This window comes from Cetorhinus maximus, chromosome 11, assembly GCF_964194155.1.
Source record: "Cetorhinus maximus chromosome 11, sCetMax3.hap1.1, whole genome shotgun sequence".
Classification (NCBI taxonomy): Eukaryota; Metazoa; Chordata; class Chondrichthyes; order Lamniformes; family Cetorhinidae; genus Cetorhinus; species Cetorhinus maximus.
In genome coordinates this window covers 74,196,525-74,216,180 of record NC_135889.1, presented here as the reverse complement: position 1 = coordinate 74,216,180, position 19,656 = coordinate 74,196,525, and the positions used below count along the sequence as shown (strand labels likewise).

Below are 19,656 nucleotides of genomic sequence, written 5' to 3'. Positions count from 1 at the left end.
CCCACAGCTGCAGAGTGTGATCAACTGCACTCAGGTGGCGCTCAGATCTCCGTCACAACACACGGTCAACTATGTCAACCGCAAGGGTTTCTATTCGCTGAATGTGCAGCAGGTGTGCGACCACCACAAACGCATCTGGCAGGTCTGTGCACGGTTCCCAGGGAGTGTCCCCAACTTGTCTATTCTCAGTCAGTCATAGATCCCTGATGTCTTGCAGAGTCCACAGAAGCTGCAAGGATGGCTCCTTGGGTAGAAGGGCTGCCTGCAGAGGACATGGCAGATAACACCTGTGTGGTGGTCTCGGACTGCTGCAGAGCGAAGGTATAATAAGGCTCATGCTGCAACTCACAACTTGATGGAGCAGACCATCGGGATGCTGAAAATTAGATTCTGATATCTGGACAGGTATGGTGGAGCCCTGCAAAATAGTCCATAGAGGATGTCACACATCATCTGCTACGTCCTTTACAACCTGGCACTGCAACGGGGAGAGGAGCTGGCTGAGGAGGAGATGGAGGAGCTGGAGGTCTCCTCTGATGAGGAGGATGCCGACGGGGATGAGGATGAGGAGGTCCTCAAAGGAAACGATGACGGGGATGAGGCCCGCGCACTGGCTAGACAAGGCAGGCACGCTCGGGAGGTCTTCATAGTTGCTAGATGTGGAAGATGATGATGACATGCAGTGAGGAGACACCATAGATCCTCACAATGCATCGATGAACATTTGACTCCAGTCTGGCTCTTGGCAGCGCAGATACCCTCTGCGAGAATGCTCCTGTCATGGAGATGCAGCGGAGGCCCTAAGAGTTGCTCGATTGCAGGAGGACGATGACGACATGCAGTGAAGACACTTCACAGATATTCTCATAGCCTCTGAGAATGTCTGATTCCTGTCTGGCCGAGGGCAGCTTACTTGCGCTCAGTGATCAGGGTCATATCATAGAGCCGCAGCCATGAAACTTTAAAAGCATCTGATCTTTTGTCCATCTTCAGCACCTGACCCCATCAGGAGCACAGCATCACTGGTCATAGATGCTGAAGAGATGGGGGCCAGCCCCGCCTTAAAGTGCTGAGAGCACACAGAGAGAATGACGGTACTCTGTGACGCCTGTCCACAACATTTTGGCAGCAGTGACAAGCATTGTCGAGGTGCAAGCATCAGTAATGCATCCAGGGAGTGTGAGGCCACACCGTCACTTTGGTCTGAAGGCTGCACAGAGCACAAGGAAGAGGCCCAGGACTGATACATCTGCCTTTATCTTGTGCAGAAAGGTTCACATCTGAGTGACACAAACACTGCTCATCAGAATGAGGAGCCATAGCCAGGGAGACATTCTTTGAAGTTTATTGACAATAGTAAACAGTATGTTCAAGTGATTAACACCCGTGCCTCAGGCTGTGCAACTACATTTTCTTAACTTTTCTAATCCTGCCATTATGTTTTGGTGCTCCCCTGCCATCCACAGCAAAGATGGAGGCAGCCTGCTGACTGCTACACCCTGTCTGTGATGACCTTGGTGGGCGTCCTCTGGAGGGCTGAGACCTGGAGGGCCCTGGCCTGCTTTCAGGGTCCTGCTGTGTGGCAGTGGCACCCTCTGAAGCCTGTGGAGCTGGAGCTGCTGAGGTCACAGGAACAGATTTCTCTTCAGAGGTTTCTTTGGGACTTGATTGGTGGCCCTGGGCCATGGACTCTGTCGGCTGTTTCCTAGATGTGCCTGAGGAAGCAAGGGGAGATAATTCGTGCATGGCAGTGGTTGTGAAACAGGAGACATCACTCATGGCATGGTTGTCAAATGGATGTTGCACTGCTGGATCTTCAATTGGTAGAGCCCCGCCAACCTCACTGTCAGCACAGGATTGGTCCAGATCCTTGCTGGCCAGCTGGATGGCTCTGTTTTCAAAGTCTGTGAGGACCTTGATTTCAGGCATTCTGCCAAGTCTGTCGTCTTGTTTTGTGCCAGCTTGTCCTGCGTAAATAGAGATGGAGAGAGTGTAAGTAGGATGCTTGCCAAGCCAGATGATAAGTATGCCTGGCATGTGTGGGTGGTGTGTGGTCCCTTGGATGGAATGAGGACAATGACGGTGAGTGTGAGACAGTGAATGGTGATGTCTCTTGAACCGACAGTGAGTGAGGGCCCTGTGGATGTGTGATGGGTTTGTGAGTGTGTGAGTTGAGAGTGATGAGAAGAGTGACTTACCCTGGTGGAACTGTGGCACTGGGTGGCTGTCCTTCTTTGAAGGGCGTTGGTGTTGACCACCACTGCCTTTGCTTTCCAATTCAGATTAGTGAGGATGCTACCCATCCTGCGGCCAGAGCCACAGGGGCATACAGGACATCACGGCAATCCTCCACCACATCCAAAAGGCGCTCGAGGGACGCGTCATCGAATCTGAGGGCCGCCTTTCAGGGCCATGTTGTCTTTGCAGCAATCATGGGCTGGAAGCACTGAGTGGTGTGTATGTGGCTGGACTTTAAATATGGTGCCCAGTGTGCTGAAACAGCAAAGTGATGGCATGACAGGTGAATGAGAGCTCGCCCGCCTTGGAAACAGCATGTTTCCCAGGAATGCATAATTACAAGTGGCAAGTAACATTCGCGCCACACAAGTATCAGGCAATGACCATCTCCAACAAGAGAGAATCCAACCACCGCCCCTTGATGTTCTATGGCATTACCATCACTGAATCCTCCACTATCAACATCCTGAGGATTACTATTGATCAGAAACTGAGCTGGACTAGCCATATAAATACTGTGGCTACAAGAGCAGGTCAAAGGCTAGGAATTGTGCGATGAGTAACTCACCTCCTGACTCCTCAAAGCCTGTCCACCATCTACAAGGCACAATTCATCACTTGCCTGGAAGAGTGCAGCTCCCAAAGCACTGAAGAAGCTGGACACGGTCCAGGACAAAGCAGTCCGCTTGATTGGCATCACATCCACAAACATTCACTCCCTCCACCACCGACGCACAGTAGCAGCATCTACAAGATGCACAGCAGGAATTCACCAAGGCTCCTTCGAAAGCACCTTACAAACCCATGACCACTACCATCTAGAAGGACAAGGGCAGCAGACAGATGGGAACACCACCATCCGGAAGTTCCCCGCCAGGTCACTCACCATCCTGACTTGGAAATATATCGTCGTTCCTTTATTGTCGCTGGGTCAAAATCCTGGAACTGCCTTCCTAACAGCACTGTGGGTGTACCTAACCACATGGACTGCAGTGGTTCAAGAAGGCAGCTCACCACCACCTTCTCAAGGGCAACTAGGGATGGGCAATAAATGATGGTCCAGCCAGCGAAGCCCACATTCCGTGAATGAATAAAAAAAAATAATGTGGCGGGTTTTGGGATCATACAGCATGAGAAGTTACTGCTGCGGTCGGCGAGTAGAACTTGATTTTATCCGCCTGCTACCTCACTTAGTGCAAATCTGAGACGATTCTGCCCATTGAGTACAAAATCAAGGCAGTTAGAGTAAACTTTTATAAAACACTGATTCAGATTCAACTGGAGTGTTATGTACAAATCTGGAAAACAGACTTTAGGAAGAATGTGAATGCATTGGAGAGGTTATGGGAAAGATTTACAAAAATTGTTCCGGGGATAAGAGATTTCTGTTACGTGGACAGATTGGCGGGGGCTGTCTCTTCAGAGAAGAGAGGGTTGGGAGGGGATTTTATAGAGATGTTCAAAATCATGATGACTCTGGCAGAGTAGACAGAGAGAAATTGTTCCCGTTGGCAGAAAGGTTGAGCACCAGAGGACACCAATTTAAGGTGATTGGCAATGAAGCCAATGACATGAGGAAATTTTTTTAATGCAACATGTGTTTAGGATTGGTAATGTACTGCCTGAGGGTGTGTTGGAGACATTCACTCGTGGCTTACAGAAGAGAATTGGACACTTATCTGAAGAGAAAAGATCTGAAGGGCTATGGTGAAAGGGAGTGGACTAGCTGAGTAGCTCATAAAGATCCTGAACAAATATGATGGACTGACTGGCCTCCTGTGCCGTTACTATTCTGTGATTCTGTGGGTTGTATTTAATGTCCTACCCCGTGGCAAGTGTGGAAGCAAGGAGGAGATTTAATTGAATGGGATGGTGGCCACTGGGAACCCTGTCACCTTCCCACCTCCACCCCAATTAAGTCTGTGGTGCGAAGTCCCCGCACTGCCACCAGTTAAGGCCCTTAAGCAGCGACAGGCCTGTTGCCACGCAGGGAGCATGACATGTAGACTCACGTGAGTTACTTGTCGTCTCCCGAGAGTGGTTGATTGAGGGACCTGGCATCGGGAAGGAGGGGGCCCGCTGAGAGCCAACCCCTGCCCTTGCTGGAAACCTTCCACACTACCTACTCTGCGATCCCTACATCACAAAACCCCTCCCTCACTCACCTCTGGCCTTCCTTGACAGATGGCTCCGCAATCCTAGGTCTTCAGCGGGTACCATTCCAGCAGTAGCCACTGCCTCCCCGTGGCACTGCTGAGCAAGAGTTTCCAGCCTCTGATTGGCTGGCAGCTCTCAGCGAGCAGGACTTCCGCCGTCAGGGTCCTGATCCTGTGAAAGGCCTGCTGGTGGTCTGTTAATTGCCTGATTGGCTTGTAATTCAGCGGGCTTTCCCCAAAAGAGGCAACACAGGTTTCTCACTGCTCGGCAGCCGACAGGTAAGACTCTCATTGTCTCCACAGGATTCCTCCCTATGATTCCAGGATACTGGTAGCGGAGTTTTGTCTGGTATCTGTTATTTTGTACTCCAGCAAGAGATCAATACTTTCATGAGTGAAGAGGGACATGCAAGAAATGAAACAGGGAAAGGATTTGTGGATGAAATATAAATAAAAAATATCTTCCGTGGTACTTGAGGTCAACATTAAACAGAAAGCAGAATCAGGGAAAATATTTGCACCATGGGCAAAAAAACTTTTAGAAAAAATTCAGATTTGATGTAATTTTGTTTCATAAGGCTGCTTGTCACAGGGCAGCCCAGGTAAATTTTCCCCTCTCATAGCTCATTGTGTTTCATCTTGTCTCCTCTATATACATCATACCGAGCCGTCTCAAGGGCAATTGGGGATGAGAAACAAATGCTGGCCTTGTCAGCGATGCCCACATCCCATGAAAGAATAAAACAAGTCTGAAAACTGCAGATCAGTCCATCATCTAAAAGTGTTTTAGTTATTTTAATCATAATTGAATGGATCCATGTAGATGCTTTCATACGAGTGGTACAATATAACTGGAGGAACTTAAGACACAAAATAATTTTATGTATTTTGTTTACTTTTCAATTGTAAACTGAAATCAATATACATTGGGAATCTCTCTCTAACTTAAGGTAGAATGTTGGGGGGAGACCGGGAAGCTTTTAGAACAGCTACAGTGGAGCCAATCTTGCAGTTGAAGAAAGACTTGAAACAAAGACTGATTGAAATGCAGCATTGTCCCTTGCAGCGACTCGACCAGGGGGATGAATTTAATTCCAGCCAGATACTGCAGCAGGTATGAAACTACTTAATTTAACTTTTTTCTACTTTAAGCTTCATGTAATTTGAAGTTTATTAACAAATCATCAAACGATTTTTACCTAAGTATTGCTGAAAAAAGACATTTTGTCAAAGCTTTTCGTCTTGCACTCATCATGTCAGTGGCAAGAATACCAATGTCAGGGACATAGCAACTTTATACTGTATGAGAAGAGACTGCTGATTGGTTGGCAAGTGGACACTGATTGGTGTTGCCGTGGACAATGCACCAGTTAATGGTGACTGACAGTTAACTGTCAAGCATTGTTTGAAATTTAAACCATGCAGCATGACTCTGATTGGTCAAGGCATTGCCCTGCGGAATAAACCAGCGAATGGTTATTACTTATTTTGTTTAGCTGAAACAGGTGCAATGTATGTACGTGTTCTTTCTGTCTGCAAAGAGCAGAGCCCTGTGCATTAATATATATAGCTTCCAGTACACAAAAGCGTGCCACACTGCAAGCTCGACTGACAATCTTAAATTGGTTGTCAGCATAATTTTTAGCACACTGAGGATTATTTAGCAAATGTTGTCCAATCAGAGAATCACAGTTGGACACTGTGTTTTGAGTTTTGCAAGCACGGGTTGGTTGGGTACAGCCTGTACCTTGCCCGTTGCGAACAGCAGAAGGGACATGCTGTTTGATATGATCCACCAGTCTTTGGGTTGTACAGCCTACATATCTAGCATCACACTGGCACTGAAATTCATATGCCACATTACTCATTTGTGTGATGGGCAGAATGTCTTTTTGGCTTGATAGTAGCATCCTGTTAGTGGTGAATATCACTCGTGTTGCTACTGCATAGTAGCAATGTTATACAGCTGGCTTTACCTGTTGCTCAAATTTTGAGATATCTTGTCCTTCCAGGGTGATCTGAGGTAAACTGGGCACTTTTCAGGACCAAAAGTGGTGCTTTAGGTCCGTTCTTGAGTTTGCATGATATACAGTGTGATGTGATCTGATCAGGGTAGCCGTTATCCTGCAGGATGTCTTTGAAGTGTCCTATTTCAGCATCAAGCTTGCATGGTGAGCAAATGGCTTGGGCCCTATATATGAGGTTGCTGATAAGGCCAATCTTAGAGCATGTGTAACTGTAAGAATCCCAACGTGTATATTGACCAGTGAAGGTAGGCTTGCGGTAGACCATGGTAAAGAACCCCCAGGCAGATTTCTTAACTAGTACATCAAGGAAGGGGAGTTCATTTGACTGCTCCATTTCAAAGGTGAATTTGAATGCCGGATGGAGCTCTTTAAGACATGCAAGGAAAATATTACATGCTGTTACGGATTTAAATATAGCAAACACATCATCCACACATCAGAAATACGCAAGTGGTAGGAGGTTAGGTGTCATTCCATCGAAGACATGTTTCTCATGGAACCCAACAAAGATGTTTGCGAGAGCTGGGCCTAGAGGGGATCCCATGGCATCACCATCTATTTGGGCATCCATGGTATCATTAAAGCTGAACCTAACTGCACGAGTTGCCGAATTCATAAGTTCGATGAATACTGATTTACACAATGGTGGCAGGTCTAGATTGCCATGATATGGTGCTGCCACGCAAATATCAATGGCTTCCTTAAGTGGAACATTGGTGAATAGGCTAGCAATGTCAAATGAGCACGTGGACACAGCATCGCTATCGATATGTAAGTCCTGTATGGTTTTCGCAAATATGAAGGAATGTATCACCATGTATCTGGAAAACTTGTTCAAAACTGGTTGTAACAATTTGCCCAACCATTTGGCCAATTCATGGTCTGCAGAACCAGTTATAGATAAGATAGATAATTTAGTCGAAACTAAAATTTTTAATTTTTTATGCTTTTTGTTTCTGTTTCTTTTTTCTCTATTAATCTGATATTTCTTTCCCTTTTTCATTGTTTTTTCTGTAACCTGATTTAATACTGAAACCACCAGTCTAATTTACGCAATTTTTTTTTAGTCCTTGCATGGTTAATTTCACAATCCTTCAATTTGACTGCTTGAGGAGTTAAACAATTACTTGCCCTGTTCAATCAGGTCCCAGCTGCCCTGTTTTCTTTACTATGATGTTATCATCTTGCATATTTAACAACTTGTCATGCAAAAAAATTAAAACCTAAACATGTAAAGGCAAGTCTAATGCACAGCAAATTTCGGCTCATTATGTTTGCCTTAAGATCTACCTCAGAATGAAGAAAACATTAATGTCAGCTGAAGCTTTACAACATTTCCTATAAATTATTATTGTTTATATTATCCTGAGGAGAGAGTAATTTAATTGTAACTTCTTAACACTTGCTATTCTTATGCTGTTTGTACAAGAAGCTCATGAAGCACATGTATTTCCTAATCTTTTTATGAAATTAGGTGGAATGTGTAAAAAACCAACAGAAGGTCATAACAGACAAGCTTGAGCGAGAGAGAAGCACCTTGGAAGAACAGATCAACAATATTGGATTTGAGGTAAATGTTTTTATTAGAAAGAACATGAGGGTATACTTTCTAGTCTTCTAGGTGCTGAAGCATTGAAACTGGAGCATTGTGTGCTCTTAGGTTCATGCAAATTGTGAAAAGCCACCTTCTCCAAATCTTCTTGGCTCGGCCATTATTTAAAATTCAGAATTAGCTCCTTTCATTATTGGAAAAGTAGTAAAGAACCTGCAGTGGAGTAGGCTAAACTTCTAAATCAACTCCTGTTTCCTGACTTATTTCCAGATACCTCAATTCACTTAGTGCCCAAAAACCTATCAGTGTCTGTCTTGAATATACTCACCTACTGAGCACCCACAATGCCCTAAGTTTGAAAATTCCAAAGGTTCGCAACTGATTGGCTGAGGGAAAATTATGTCATGGTCTGGTGGATACCACAGAGAACTGGGGACATGTAAAGAACTACCATAGGGAGGTAAGATAGAGCAGGAGGAATCAGAACAAAGGATCAGTCAGCTTGAAAACATGAAGCAAGATTTTAAGGGTGGTGTGGTTTCCATCACCTTGAAACTCACCCCACTCCGATGGGCTGCTCTGCAGCTATTTAACAATCTGAGGAGCTAGCAGTACCACTGGAGTGATGGCTTCTGCTGGGACTGCATCCTGTCCTGAAGAAGAAGAGTCAGGAGCTGGATGACAGATAAACAAGTAAGTTGGTGGGGTTCTCAGCAGGCCAGGGTAGGAGGCCCCAAGGTGACGAGGAGTAAAGAGGAGGGGCACTGGTCAGTGGAAGGTCACCCTGGTTGGGGGAGGGGGGGTGCAGACTTTGGGGTACCTCTGATTACCAAAGGGAGCCTGTGAAGGAGTCACTGTGCTCCCCTTTCCCGCCCAAGGACCAGGCAGACACCTGCCAGTATTCCCACCCATCGCTGACCTCCTCCTGCCAGCCTGAAACCTGGCAGGAAGTGGCACAAATGGCCATTAATCGGCCACTTAAGGGCCTCAATTGGCATGAGTTTCACCCTTGCACATTAAATTGTGGCCAGATTGGGCATGGGTGGGTAGGCGGCAGGAAAGTTACCCATGGAATTTTATGGGCCCCTACCTGCAAACCTGCCTGCAGGGGTCTGTAAAATTATGCCCAAGGTCAGTTGCTCTCCAAAATATTGGGGTAATATCCATATTTTGTATTTACTGCCTTGTTACTGTGTGCAACTAGTCCTTGATCTTTAAAATTGTTGATTGCTATTGTATTAGTTATCTTGTTGAATCTTTCTACAGTGGCACAATAAATGTACATGGATATACATGCTTTGCTGTCTTTTGTACTACTTACGCCATGCAATACTCTATTTGAAGTACTTTAAAATTGATATCCATCATTCATTTCATTTTGAAATGGCCACTGCCATGGGACTTCATAGATTGCACTTAAAGACTTCAGATTCTTGGAACGTTGTGATGACTTCTAGGCTCACTGAAATCTGTATTTCTCCTGAATCCACCGATGCCAATCTACTGGTAGAAGGAAGTAATAAGGAAGCAGGAAAGCGTTTAAACTAGTGATATTGGAGGAAAAGACTAAACAATAGGAATCAAGAAGCTTGGGAGTTATAAGACAAACATTCCTTCGGACATAAGAGAGAGGTTAAAGCAAAAGTTGGTGATAGAGTGACAAAGAAGAGTGTAAAGGAAATATAAAATAAAGACAGCAAAATCAGAAAGGTCACATGCTTGAAAGGTTAATTCTGTTTCTCTCTCCACAGATACTGCCAGACCTGCTGAGTATTTCCAGCATTTTCTGTTTTTATGTAAAATTTTCAGCATCTGCAGTATTTTAATTTGTAAAGGAAGTATAAGTAAGTCAGGATTGAATAGTTTATATAAGATGTGAAAAGCATTAGAAATAAAGCTGAATTGTGGGTAGACTTATAGGCATCAGTTTTCCTTTTCTATGCGCCCATTTCCTATACATTAAGCAAAGGAAAAAGATATGGAGACCTGTTATCCCAGGCTTATGCTCACATCCACGGAGGAAGAGTACTGCTGCCAGGAACAGGTGGAAGCCTTTAAATAAGACACTGGAGTGATACGAAAATACCTTGCTCATCATTTTTATGTGCCTCTTTCTGGGAAAGTCCCAAATACATCTGCAGCATTTGGAAGAGGACCATTGAGATTGTGCCCAATCTCCTCAAATTTAGAAAATCTGAAGAAAGTCTCGAAACTCTAAATAATGAGTGAAGGGTTACTTTTTTAACAACTGTCTGGTTTTGCATACAATATTTGGCTCTTTTTTAACATATGCCAGGAAATTCCATACCTACTCTGAAACCAAATCTTAATCTAAGGAATGAAAAATCTCCAGAAATTAATATTAAAGTGTCGTTGATAAAATTCAAATATATAAAAAAGAAAAGAAAGCATTTGCCTTTCAGAGCTTCTTCACACAGGTGGAACATAACTTTATGCTGTGATGGCTTGTGACCCAGAAGCAGTACAGTTAGGAAAATTTGTAATTTCTTTAAAATGTCCGTGGAACTGTAATTGCTATTAAGAATGTTTGAAAAGGACTTTTGAAAGTTTGCATCAATTCTAAAGGGATCAATTGTACTTTTCTTGGATAGTAAGAAACACTTATCCATGTGACCTGGTGACCTTTGATCTGGAAGCAGTACCAACAGGGAGGAAGTTAAGATATGGAAGCGTCTGCCAGAAATAAAGGAGAGTTGAAGGCAGAAGGTGATCAACACACAGATGCAGAAACAAAGGAAAAGCAGACGGAAACAGAAAAAGGAACACACATAATTCGTGTGAGGTGAAGGTCTTGGTAGTAAGAAGAAAAGTAGAATTCCAGAAGCTCTTAGGGAAACGATGTATAAGCGAGCTAAAAGGAACTGAATCCTAAAAAGCAGTGTGAATTGCTCAGGCATGAAAATGATCTGAGAGTTTATATTAGATGATCAGACCATGAGCCGGGTATTGTTGGAAAAGGAACTCTTGAAAGCTACATCATCAAGACTGATGAGACCCACATGAGAGAGAATTCATAGATGTGTGCCTTGTTGGTGCTAACCATATCAGGGTCTTCAGATGAAAAATGCCTGCCAGTGAATGTGACTCAAGGGCAGAATCAACTGAGTTGGATAGACTGTGAGATTGCACATGATGCCACATTTGTACGGGAATGATGTGGGTGTTTGTGGTTGTGTAATATGTATCTTTGTTGTATCGACTATTTAAAATGAAATTTAACTGTTTTATGTGAAGTATCATTTGCCTGTTAATTCATGTTTAAATTGTGTTGGTTCTGATTCATGTTAAAGTAAAGGCCACAAAAAGTGGAATCTTGTTGGTAATTTCTTCATTTGGGCGTTGTTTGATAAATTTAGTTATTTTGGTTTACAGTTCCTCCACAAGGTTTATAACAATACTCACTAAAATTGAGCAAAATGCACATCAGCATTCAATCCTAAACAGGAAACACCATGAAGCCATATTTGCATATTTTTAATTTTGATTTAATATGTAACTAAAGTTTTGTGGAAATGCCCTTTAGCCCTCATGAAAGACTGACTAGAAACCTGCACTCAATAATTTTGTAGCTCTCATTTACAAATTTCACACTCACTGCGTTGATACTATTTCAAATATTATTGGAAATGGGGATAATTGGGAGGAAAATTATATAGAGGAGTATCACTATTCACGATTTTCTCTCTTTTATAATCAGGATGAAATCCCCCCCCATCTTGATGAAATTCCAGAAGATGTACATTATTTGGAATGCCCATACCCTGACTTGAAGGCCTCTGTTCTCCAGGAGTTCCAGAATCTAAATGTAAAATACAAATCTCAGCTTGAGGATATCAATCATCAACTTAAATTTACAGACAGGTAAAATAACAGTTATGGAAGAATGAATCAATGTTCAAACTATCTTCTAGCTGTATAGATGGAAACACTCTTGAAGCTGCAACAGGTGTGCTTATATGACCATATAAAGCAAGGAGAGACTTTCACTTCCTGCCACCCCATTCATGCTGAAAACCAGGGTGGTTGGAGGATGATTTTTTTTTAAAATTTCCAACCTGTCAATCCAAAGGTTGCTATTTAAGGTCATTTTAGACAAGAAAATGGTAATGGATTAGTTTTGCATTGTCTCCAGAACAATGCAAGATAGAACCTGTTGACTTCTTGTTTTATTTTCATACATTTTTCTGCACATAGAGACACCTCTTTAGATGTAATTTCTGCTATAGTTAATTGGGGTTTTCTTGCATAAACCTTAAGTATGTAGATAATTTAGAACCTTTGTTGTGATTCATGATTCATTATAAATAAAACTGTACTTGCCCAACTGTGTGTATTAATATTGCAATAACAATAGATTTTATTAAAAAGCAACAAAGCCAAACTAGAAGTTGAAAAAAGGATACCGTACTAAAACGCTTATGAAAAATAAATGCTTGTTTCTATGTGGCACCACAGCTTGGTTCTGTGGTATAAAAATGGCGTGCTACAGTTTTAGTCTTAGGACTGATTTTACTTTCAATTGTATTTGCTTAGTTCCCAACTAAAATGAGAGGAAAAGGAGATAGATGTAACGCCTGGGCCAGGATTTTCAATTCTGCCTGCCGGAACAATTGCAGATTCCAACTTCACCTCACATCAACGTCGCTAGTGTGACACAATTTTTAAATTTAGATGAGCTGATTAGCCCATGCGTGGGTTCAACTCCCAGTTGGCGCCGGGAGCATCCTGGAGGTGGGCCATAGAACTGGAGGGCCCTTTGAAAAGGCAAGCAGTGGCCATAACACAGCCACTCGCTGTGGAAACACCTGCACAGGTAGCCGATTGGGATCAGGCTGGTGTTGGAAGGGGCACACGAGCATGGGCAGTCCCAAGATTTACAGATGCCTCCCTGGAAGTCCTCAGTAAGGCTGTGGCTGGGAGGCTGGAGATTTTGTTTCCAGCCTCCACCTGAAACCTTCACTGCCCAAGAGACCTAAAGGACATAGCTGAAGTGGCAGAGGAGGTCAGCAGTTGCATTGTGACCAGGAGGCAGTTGAAGAGGTTGATGAGGGGGCCACCCCTCAGGAGGCACTGGCATCATCCATTGACTCCTCGGGCCCTCCGACTCAGGAACCATCCCTGCCATGAGGCCCTTTCTCATCCACCTGATCCAGTTCCAGGCCTCTTTGTATAGCAACATTGTGGAGCACGCAGCAGACAACCACAAAACAGGACACTCTAACTGGCTTGTTCTGGAAGGTACCATCCAACCAGTCAAAGCAATGGAAGCGCATCTTCAACATGCCAATGGTCTGCTAAATGCAGGCCCGTGTTAGAAGATGGCTCTGAATGTAGCACCTCTTTGCCTCCATGTCTGGCTACTGGACGGGGTCATGAACTACTCTTCAGAGAATAACCTTTATGCCCTTGCAGCCACTCAAGGAGTCTGTATTTTGGCCTGAAGAGGTGTGGCACCTGGGACTCTCGCAGGAGGCAGGAATCGTGACAGTTGCCCAGGAACTGAGCACAGAGCTGCAAGATGCGCTTCTTGTCGTCACAAATCAGCCAGACATTCAGTGAATGGAAGCCTTTTCTGGCAAGGAATCAGGCTGGCTGTCCGTTGGTGCCTTGATAGCGACATGGGTGAAATCAATGCTCTCCTGGAACTGGGGTAATCCATTGATGGTGGCCAAGCCCAACGCTCTCTGTGCCTGTGCTGACCCAGCTATCTCAAAATGTATGCATTCCCCCATCCTCCGGAATAGCGCATTCACAACCTGCTTCATGGGATGATGAGCTGCTGACTGTGAGATGTCAGTTAGATCTGGAACAACCCAAGGGCATAAAAGTTCAGGGCAACATTGACCTTGATGGTTGCAAGTACGGGACTGCTATGGGGGCCACGGGGCATCTGGTCGTTGTGGATCATCTGCCTGGATAAACATAATCTCCTCTGGCAGTGGCGCTCTGTCATTTGAAGGTAGCTTTATGCGGTACTCCCAAAGTCTTGGGTTGTGCCTTCTTCTTGCGGCCCCTCTCTGTGCTCCTCTGACCTGCCCCTGAACATGCTACTCCTTGCTACTCAGTGCAATGCCAGAGTAGCCTGTTTCCGTCTCCAGTCACTGAGTTGCCTGTGGTTTGTGCAGCAGGGCTTCCTCTGCCAGCCTCTGCTACCCAGATGATGCCAGCAGCCTGATGGCCCACTCAGGACTTCCACCTGTCACTGTTGAGAAATACATGCCTCTAAGCATGAGCAATGGCAACTCTGTGTACATGGTTGAGCAGCTGAGCATTATTGTCCATCTTTTAAATGAGTTGACCTGTGCTTCCTGATGGCTCCCTGCTGTGTGCACGCCATGTTTACCCTGCTATCTTAGACATTATGGGCTCCCCATGCCTGCCGATTGAAATTCTGAAACTGGCCCACCCCAATGAGGCCTTTCAATTAGCTCCACAGCTAGACACTTCATTGGTGGCATGGTAGGTTCCAGACACACCGCTCCTGCACCCTCCCATTGAAAATTGCATCGCTTTCTAGAGGCATCCAGTGTTATCCTCTGGGAATGCAATTTTCAAAGCGTGCCTGTACCTGTTCCTGGCCCTACTGGCAATTGAAATTTCAGCCCCTGGTCTTTGCTACATTAACATTGTTCCAGGATGTGCCCTGGCATGGTGGTGTCAGACGGAATACCTGTTTCTGTATTACAATAGGTGCTTCCTTATAGCAATCAAGTAAGCAAGGACCTAGAATTTGCGGTTGTAATGACGGCGAAACTATTAGCGTTCACTGTCATTAATATTGCTGACATCCACATATATACAGTTAAATGTGGAGTTCTGGAAGTTGGTGTCAGTGATACCCTATTCCTCCACAGGGTGGTTTGTTGCAACCTGTGCAGATACAATTAGTTCAGAATCAGTGGTTGGATGTGAACTTCAACTTTTTACACACTATTCTCACTGTAAAAACCATTGAAACTATCAAGTATTGTATAATGAGGAATAGCTGAGTTTTTAATGGCATACTAAATCATATTTCTTACTGAACAACCTCCCAGACCCTGAAAAACTAATGTTAGTTGTCTGGAGTGTTATATTCTCCATTCCACGATAAAAGTTTAATAGACCTTAATCCCATGTGCATGTCCCAATCTTTATCTTGCTCTCTGTAAAATTAATAAAATGTGAATGATAATCAATGCTTTTCGCTTCCTGGTTTGCTGTCTGTGAGAATTTTGCAATCTGATTGACTACTTAGCCTACTTGATGACTTCATTGTTCCTGATAGTCACAGTTCCCCAGAGATAGTGCCAGAATAAAATTGATGTAATAGGGGAAATTGATGCCACAGTGCCAGCTAAAACTTTGTGGGCAGTTTTCTTCAAGATCAGCATTAAGTAACTACAACAAGTGACCACTGACCACAAAATATGGGCCATTGCATGGGGAGGCATTTCTGGCCTTCTCACCTCATTTTCCTCCTGAATTTCTGGTGGAGTATCCATATTATGGAGTGTTCATTTTAGGTAGACCGTAGGCATCACACCCAGACTCCTTCTGATCTGAGAATCAGGCAGTGGAAAGGCAGTAGCAACAAAGTAAAGTCATAAAGTCATTTATGGCACAGGAGGGCATTCAGTCCATCGGCCGATTCCCCCACTCTATCCCCATAGCCCTGCAAGTTTATTTTCTTCAAGTGCTCAGCCAAAATCCCAGACTTACCTTTAAGTCTGGTCTCTATCACTTCTTCCTCAGGGACTGCCTGTAGTCCCAGCAATGACCACTGCTCGATCCTGGCGCCAAAAGCATGAAGGAACCCACAAGAAGCCTTTTGGAGATGCACAATCATCGGAATTAGCTTCCTGGGAAAATTTCCTTCTTTGTTAAAGCACTCTAAATGCATCAAAAACAGTGAGAAAATGCAATCCAATTAAGTTTTCCTTTCTTATATTGCAATAATAAATAAGTCTTTTATCTTTAGGTTTGCAGTTAAGGGCATTTCTCCTTTTTCAGGAATTGTGGATGGACTGAAGAAGAACATTGGACTTTTCAAGTCATTGTAGATCTGTACTCTCACGAGACACAGAATCGAAACATACTGTACATGGATATGCTGTTGAGGCTGCTGCCACACAAGTCCAAGCAAGAACTGGTCAGTCCTTTATTTTGGATGTTGAGGGATGTGTTTATGGGATTTCGAAGTGTTATTCCAAGATCATTTTCTCTTTGTTAAGATAAGCAACATATAACTGTTGGAGGTCCTTGAAATATTCAGTGAACTTATCCAGAAAACTGTTAAATTTGCAACAAATACCTGACTGGGAAGATATTTGAATCTGAAGAGTCAGCCAAAGACCTATAAAAAAACTTAGGTAAAATCTGGCAGAATAAAGTTCAATATGGATAAATGTATGGAATTTTAAGAAATGAAAAAGAACTGTGCAACGTACATTCTCTATGGATGAAATTGAAATAGTTACAGTTGAAGTAGAGGGATCTGGAGGTACTTGTAGACTCAGTGCTTAACATTTCCATTTACTGTTGAGCTGATGAACTATATTGCCTAAACAGATCTGTATTAAAATCATTCAGTGCTCAGGTCAGCGTGAACCTTGAGCATTGAATCCAATTTTGGACACTATTTACAAAACAGACATTGAATGCCTGAGGATAGTGTCAAGAGTCAGAGAATTGAATACTGAAGGAAAACTTGGCCCATTCCACCTTGAAATTCAGCAACTAACTTCATCATTAGCCAACTATTATTGGAACTCCTGTGATTGCCCCCCAGTTTAAGGCATGAGCCCAAGCCCTATTATCATGTTTCTGATTGTCCTTAGTTGCTCTTTCATTGACATATTATGAACTGCAGCCACATCATGACTTGGAAGTTGTGGATGCCATTGATTAATTCAAGGATTAGTTCATATACGTTTTGAAAGCATTTCCTCCATCAAGGATCCCACTACCCTCTGCCAGTCACGCAATTGTTGGATGGGGATAGGCTACTTAAAACAGCATCGAGCAGTCACAGGTGGTAATGTCAATGCCATTATGGTGACAGGTTATGACATCTGAGCTGACATACGCATAGAGGTATTTACAATGATATACAAAAGATAAACCGGATACTGCTCTGTGAGAGCAGAATAAGAGTTCATAGGTTCAAATTAGCAAAAGTAAAATTTGGTACTGATATCAGGAGATGTTGTCCTCACACAGAGTGATCAATGTGTGAAAGAAGTGAAGATAAAACTCATTTAAAAAGGGACTGATTTCCAGAATATGAGTTAGACTTAGGACAGAATCAGATTTGCACTAAGTGCGGTAGTGGGTGGGAACAAGGACATTTTACCTGCCAGCCGCAGTGGCAGCTTTTCATGCCGTATCATCCCAATCCTGCCCCATTAATAATGCATTACTGGCAAATATGCCATTTCGATGATGGGTGGGTTCTCATCTGCCGCCATGCCATCACCTCACTGCTTCATCACGCCAGATGCCATATTTAAAGTGCAGCTGCATGAAGACCTCTCAGTGCTTCCAGACAAGGATTGCTGCAAAGAAGACATGGCCCCGAAAGATAAGAAGACTGGAGCCCCCGATTCAGTGACACTTGCCTGGAATGCCTTTTGGACACCTTGGAGGCCCCCCATGATGTCCTCTACCCCAGCCTTGGCCTCAGGAAGTCCAGCAATCTCACCATTCCAGCTTGGTAGGTAATGGCAGTGATGATCAGTGCCAATGCTGCACAGAAGAGGTTGGCCATCCAATGCAGAAAAAAGATGAATAATCTCACCTGTGCTGCCAGGCTAAGGCAACCATCCCATCACTCTAAACTCACACACTCAAGCCGATAACACATTCACTGGCATCTCACTCACTGCCAGCTCAAGGGACATCACCACTCAGTCTCTTACACACACCGTCACATCTCCATCTGGCCTCTGTAAACTGCCTGCTCAGCACTCACCATCTTGAGGCCAGTTGCACAGATCAACTTGTGCCCCCATACACACCCTAGGATACCCCCCTTCCCCAGTACAGCCCTAGCCATTGCTGTCATTGAAAAGCCTTATGGCTGGTCTGGTAGATAGAGACCTGCCCATGAGCTCCCTTAAAAGTGATGTGGTGCTGCCTGTGAAGCCTGGCACTGATGACTGTGAGTGCTGCCTGAAGCACAGTAGGCAAACAAACCTCGAAGTTCCGAGCGAAGTGCAGCTTGCCAGGTGCATGTACAGGCGCTTACGTACAGTTGTGAAACACACCAGCGTGCAATCATGCCGACATGCTCGTATGATCCAGCACGAGGGGCTGATTCCAGCAAGCTGGGCTAATAATGATATACAGATATATTACAATGAAGTTCCTGACGTCTGACAGCGGGAAACGGAGTCCACCATTGAGGGGCAGAGCAGACAATTGGAAACTGGTTTCACAACGTTATGAAACCGATTTTTGGCCATCTCGCCATATTGTCCACTCATGCTGCCAAACACGCCCACCAACAACGGGTACAGAAGATTCTGCCCTTAGCATTCTGCATACTAGAAAATCATATGAGGGACATCCATTGTCCGTTCCCACTTCTGACTGCATGAATGGAACTCCCACCTACTTTTACTGGGAATTTTCACTATACATTGTAGACTTGACTGGGAAATCTGTAGAATCAGCTCCAATGAGTTTGGACATTAGTCCAGCAAACTTGTGTCAATCGCATAAAAGTGCCCTAGATTTGTATTTATTAATATGACTAGTATGAGTCTTCCATACTTTAGTATCACATTACTCTTCTGAAACTAGGAAGAATGCATATTATTGGAGCAGCGTGAAGAATGTTTTGCATTTACCTTGAGTTGGGAATAACTTACATTGTGTTAAAAAATGATTAAGTATTCCACCCTTCAACTTGATGAGCAAAATAATGCCCAATATAATTTAATATAATTCGCATATATTCCTTTTAAGATTTTTCTGGCAGCGTTTTGAATGACACATTTAGATGAGAAAAAAAATACTCTAAAACGTAGATTTTTGTTGAGAAAGTAACAAAATCTTTGTTCTAGATTGACCACTGGAGATTATGGGATGGATTTCAGTTTAAGAAAGAGCACCGGAAGGTTCTGATTCAGAGCTGGACTCGTGACAAGAAAGACTTGCTGATGAAGACAGTGATGATATTTGCTGAAGCCTGTATTGCTCATGAGGCTGATCTGTTGCTGGCAAATGACAGGCGGAAGCAGCAGGAAATCTGTGCTGAATTAAACCACAAGGTAAGCAGAAACATTGATTTATACACACATCACAATCTGGTTGCAGACCAAACTTGAATTTTTCTGTATATTTACTTTACATAAACATTTAAAATAATTTGATTTTCTTTATCCTCCTGAAAGCTGGTTCCCCCATTCATCATTCCTTTCACAGTGGCTGATCTAGTGATGTTTGGTGGTATGTGACTATTTACAGATTTTAATCTTTAGTGTTGAGATGACTTTCTGACAATGAATAAATCAAGATAAGGTTGTGTGAAGGTATTTTATGTTTTCAAATTTTACTAAAGTAGAGTCCTTAGTCCTTACAACCTGATATGGAAAGAATTATTGTTCTTTGATCAGAGCCACATTTGGATTTCTACACATTGCTTGTAATTCATTTGCAGTATTACTTAAAAAATAGA

At 43.6% G+C, this 19,656-nt stretch overlaps 1 protein-coding gene across 3 annotated transcripts in view; it reads left to right on the top strand.

Annotated features, from left to right (window-relative positions):
• The window catches only part of LOC144686682 (coiled-coil domain-containing protein 148-like), a 110,266-nt gene that overhangs the window by 64,106 nt on the left and 26,504 nt on the right, over window positions 1-19,656 (top strand). For 2 of the 3 annotated variants that reach the window (XM_078552206.1, XM_078552208.1), the window contains 5 exons: window positions 5,345-5,508; window positions 7,896-7,991; window positions 11,692-11,855; window positions 15,987-16,125; window positions 19,043-19,249. In XM_078552206.1, the coding sequence (XP_078408332.1) occupies window positions 5,345-5,508; window positions 7,896-7,991; window positions 11,692-11,855; window positions 15,987-16,125; window positions 19,043-19,249 (770 nt within the window). The remainder of the gene's footprint in view (window positions 1-5,344; window positions 5,509-7,895; window positions 7,992-11,691; window positions 11,856-15,986; window positions 16,126-19,042; window positions 19,250-19,656) is intronic. The other variant, XM_078552207.1, reaches the window with a different exon arrangement.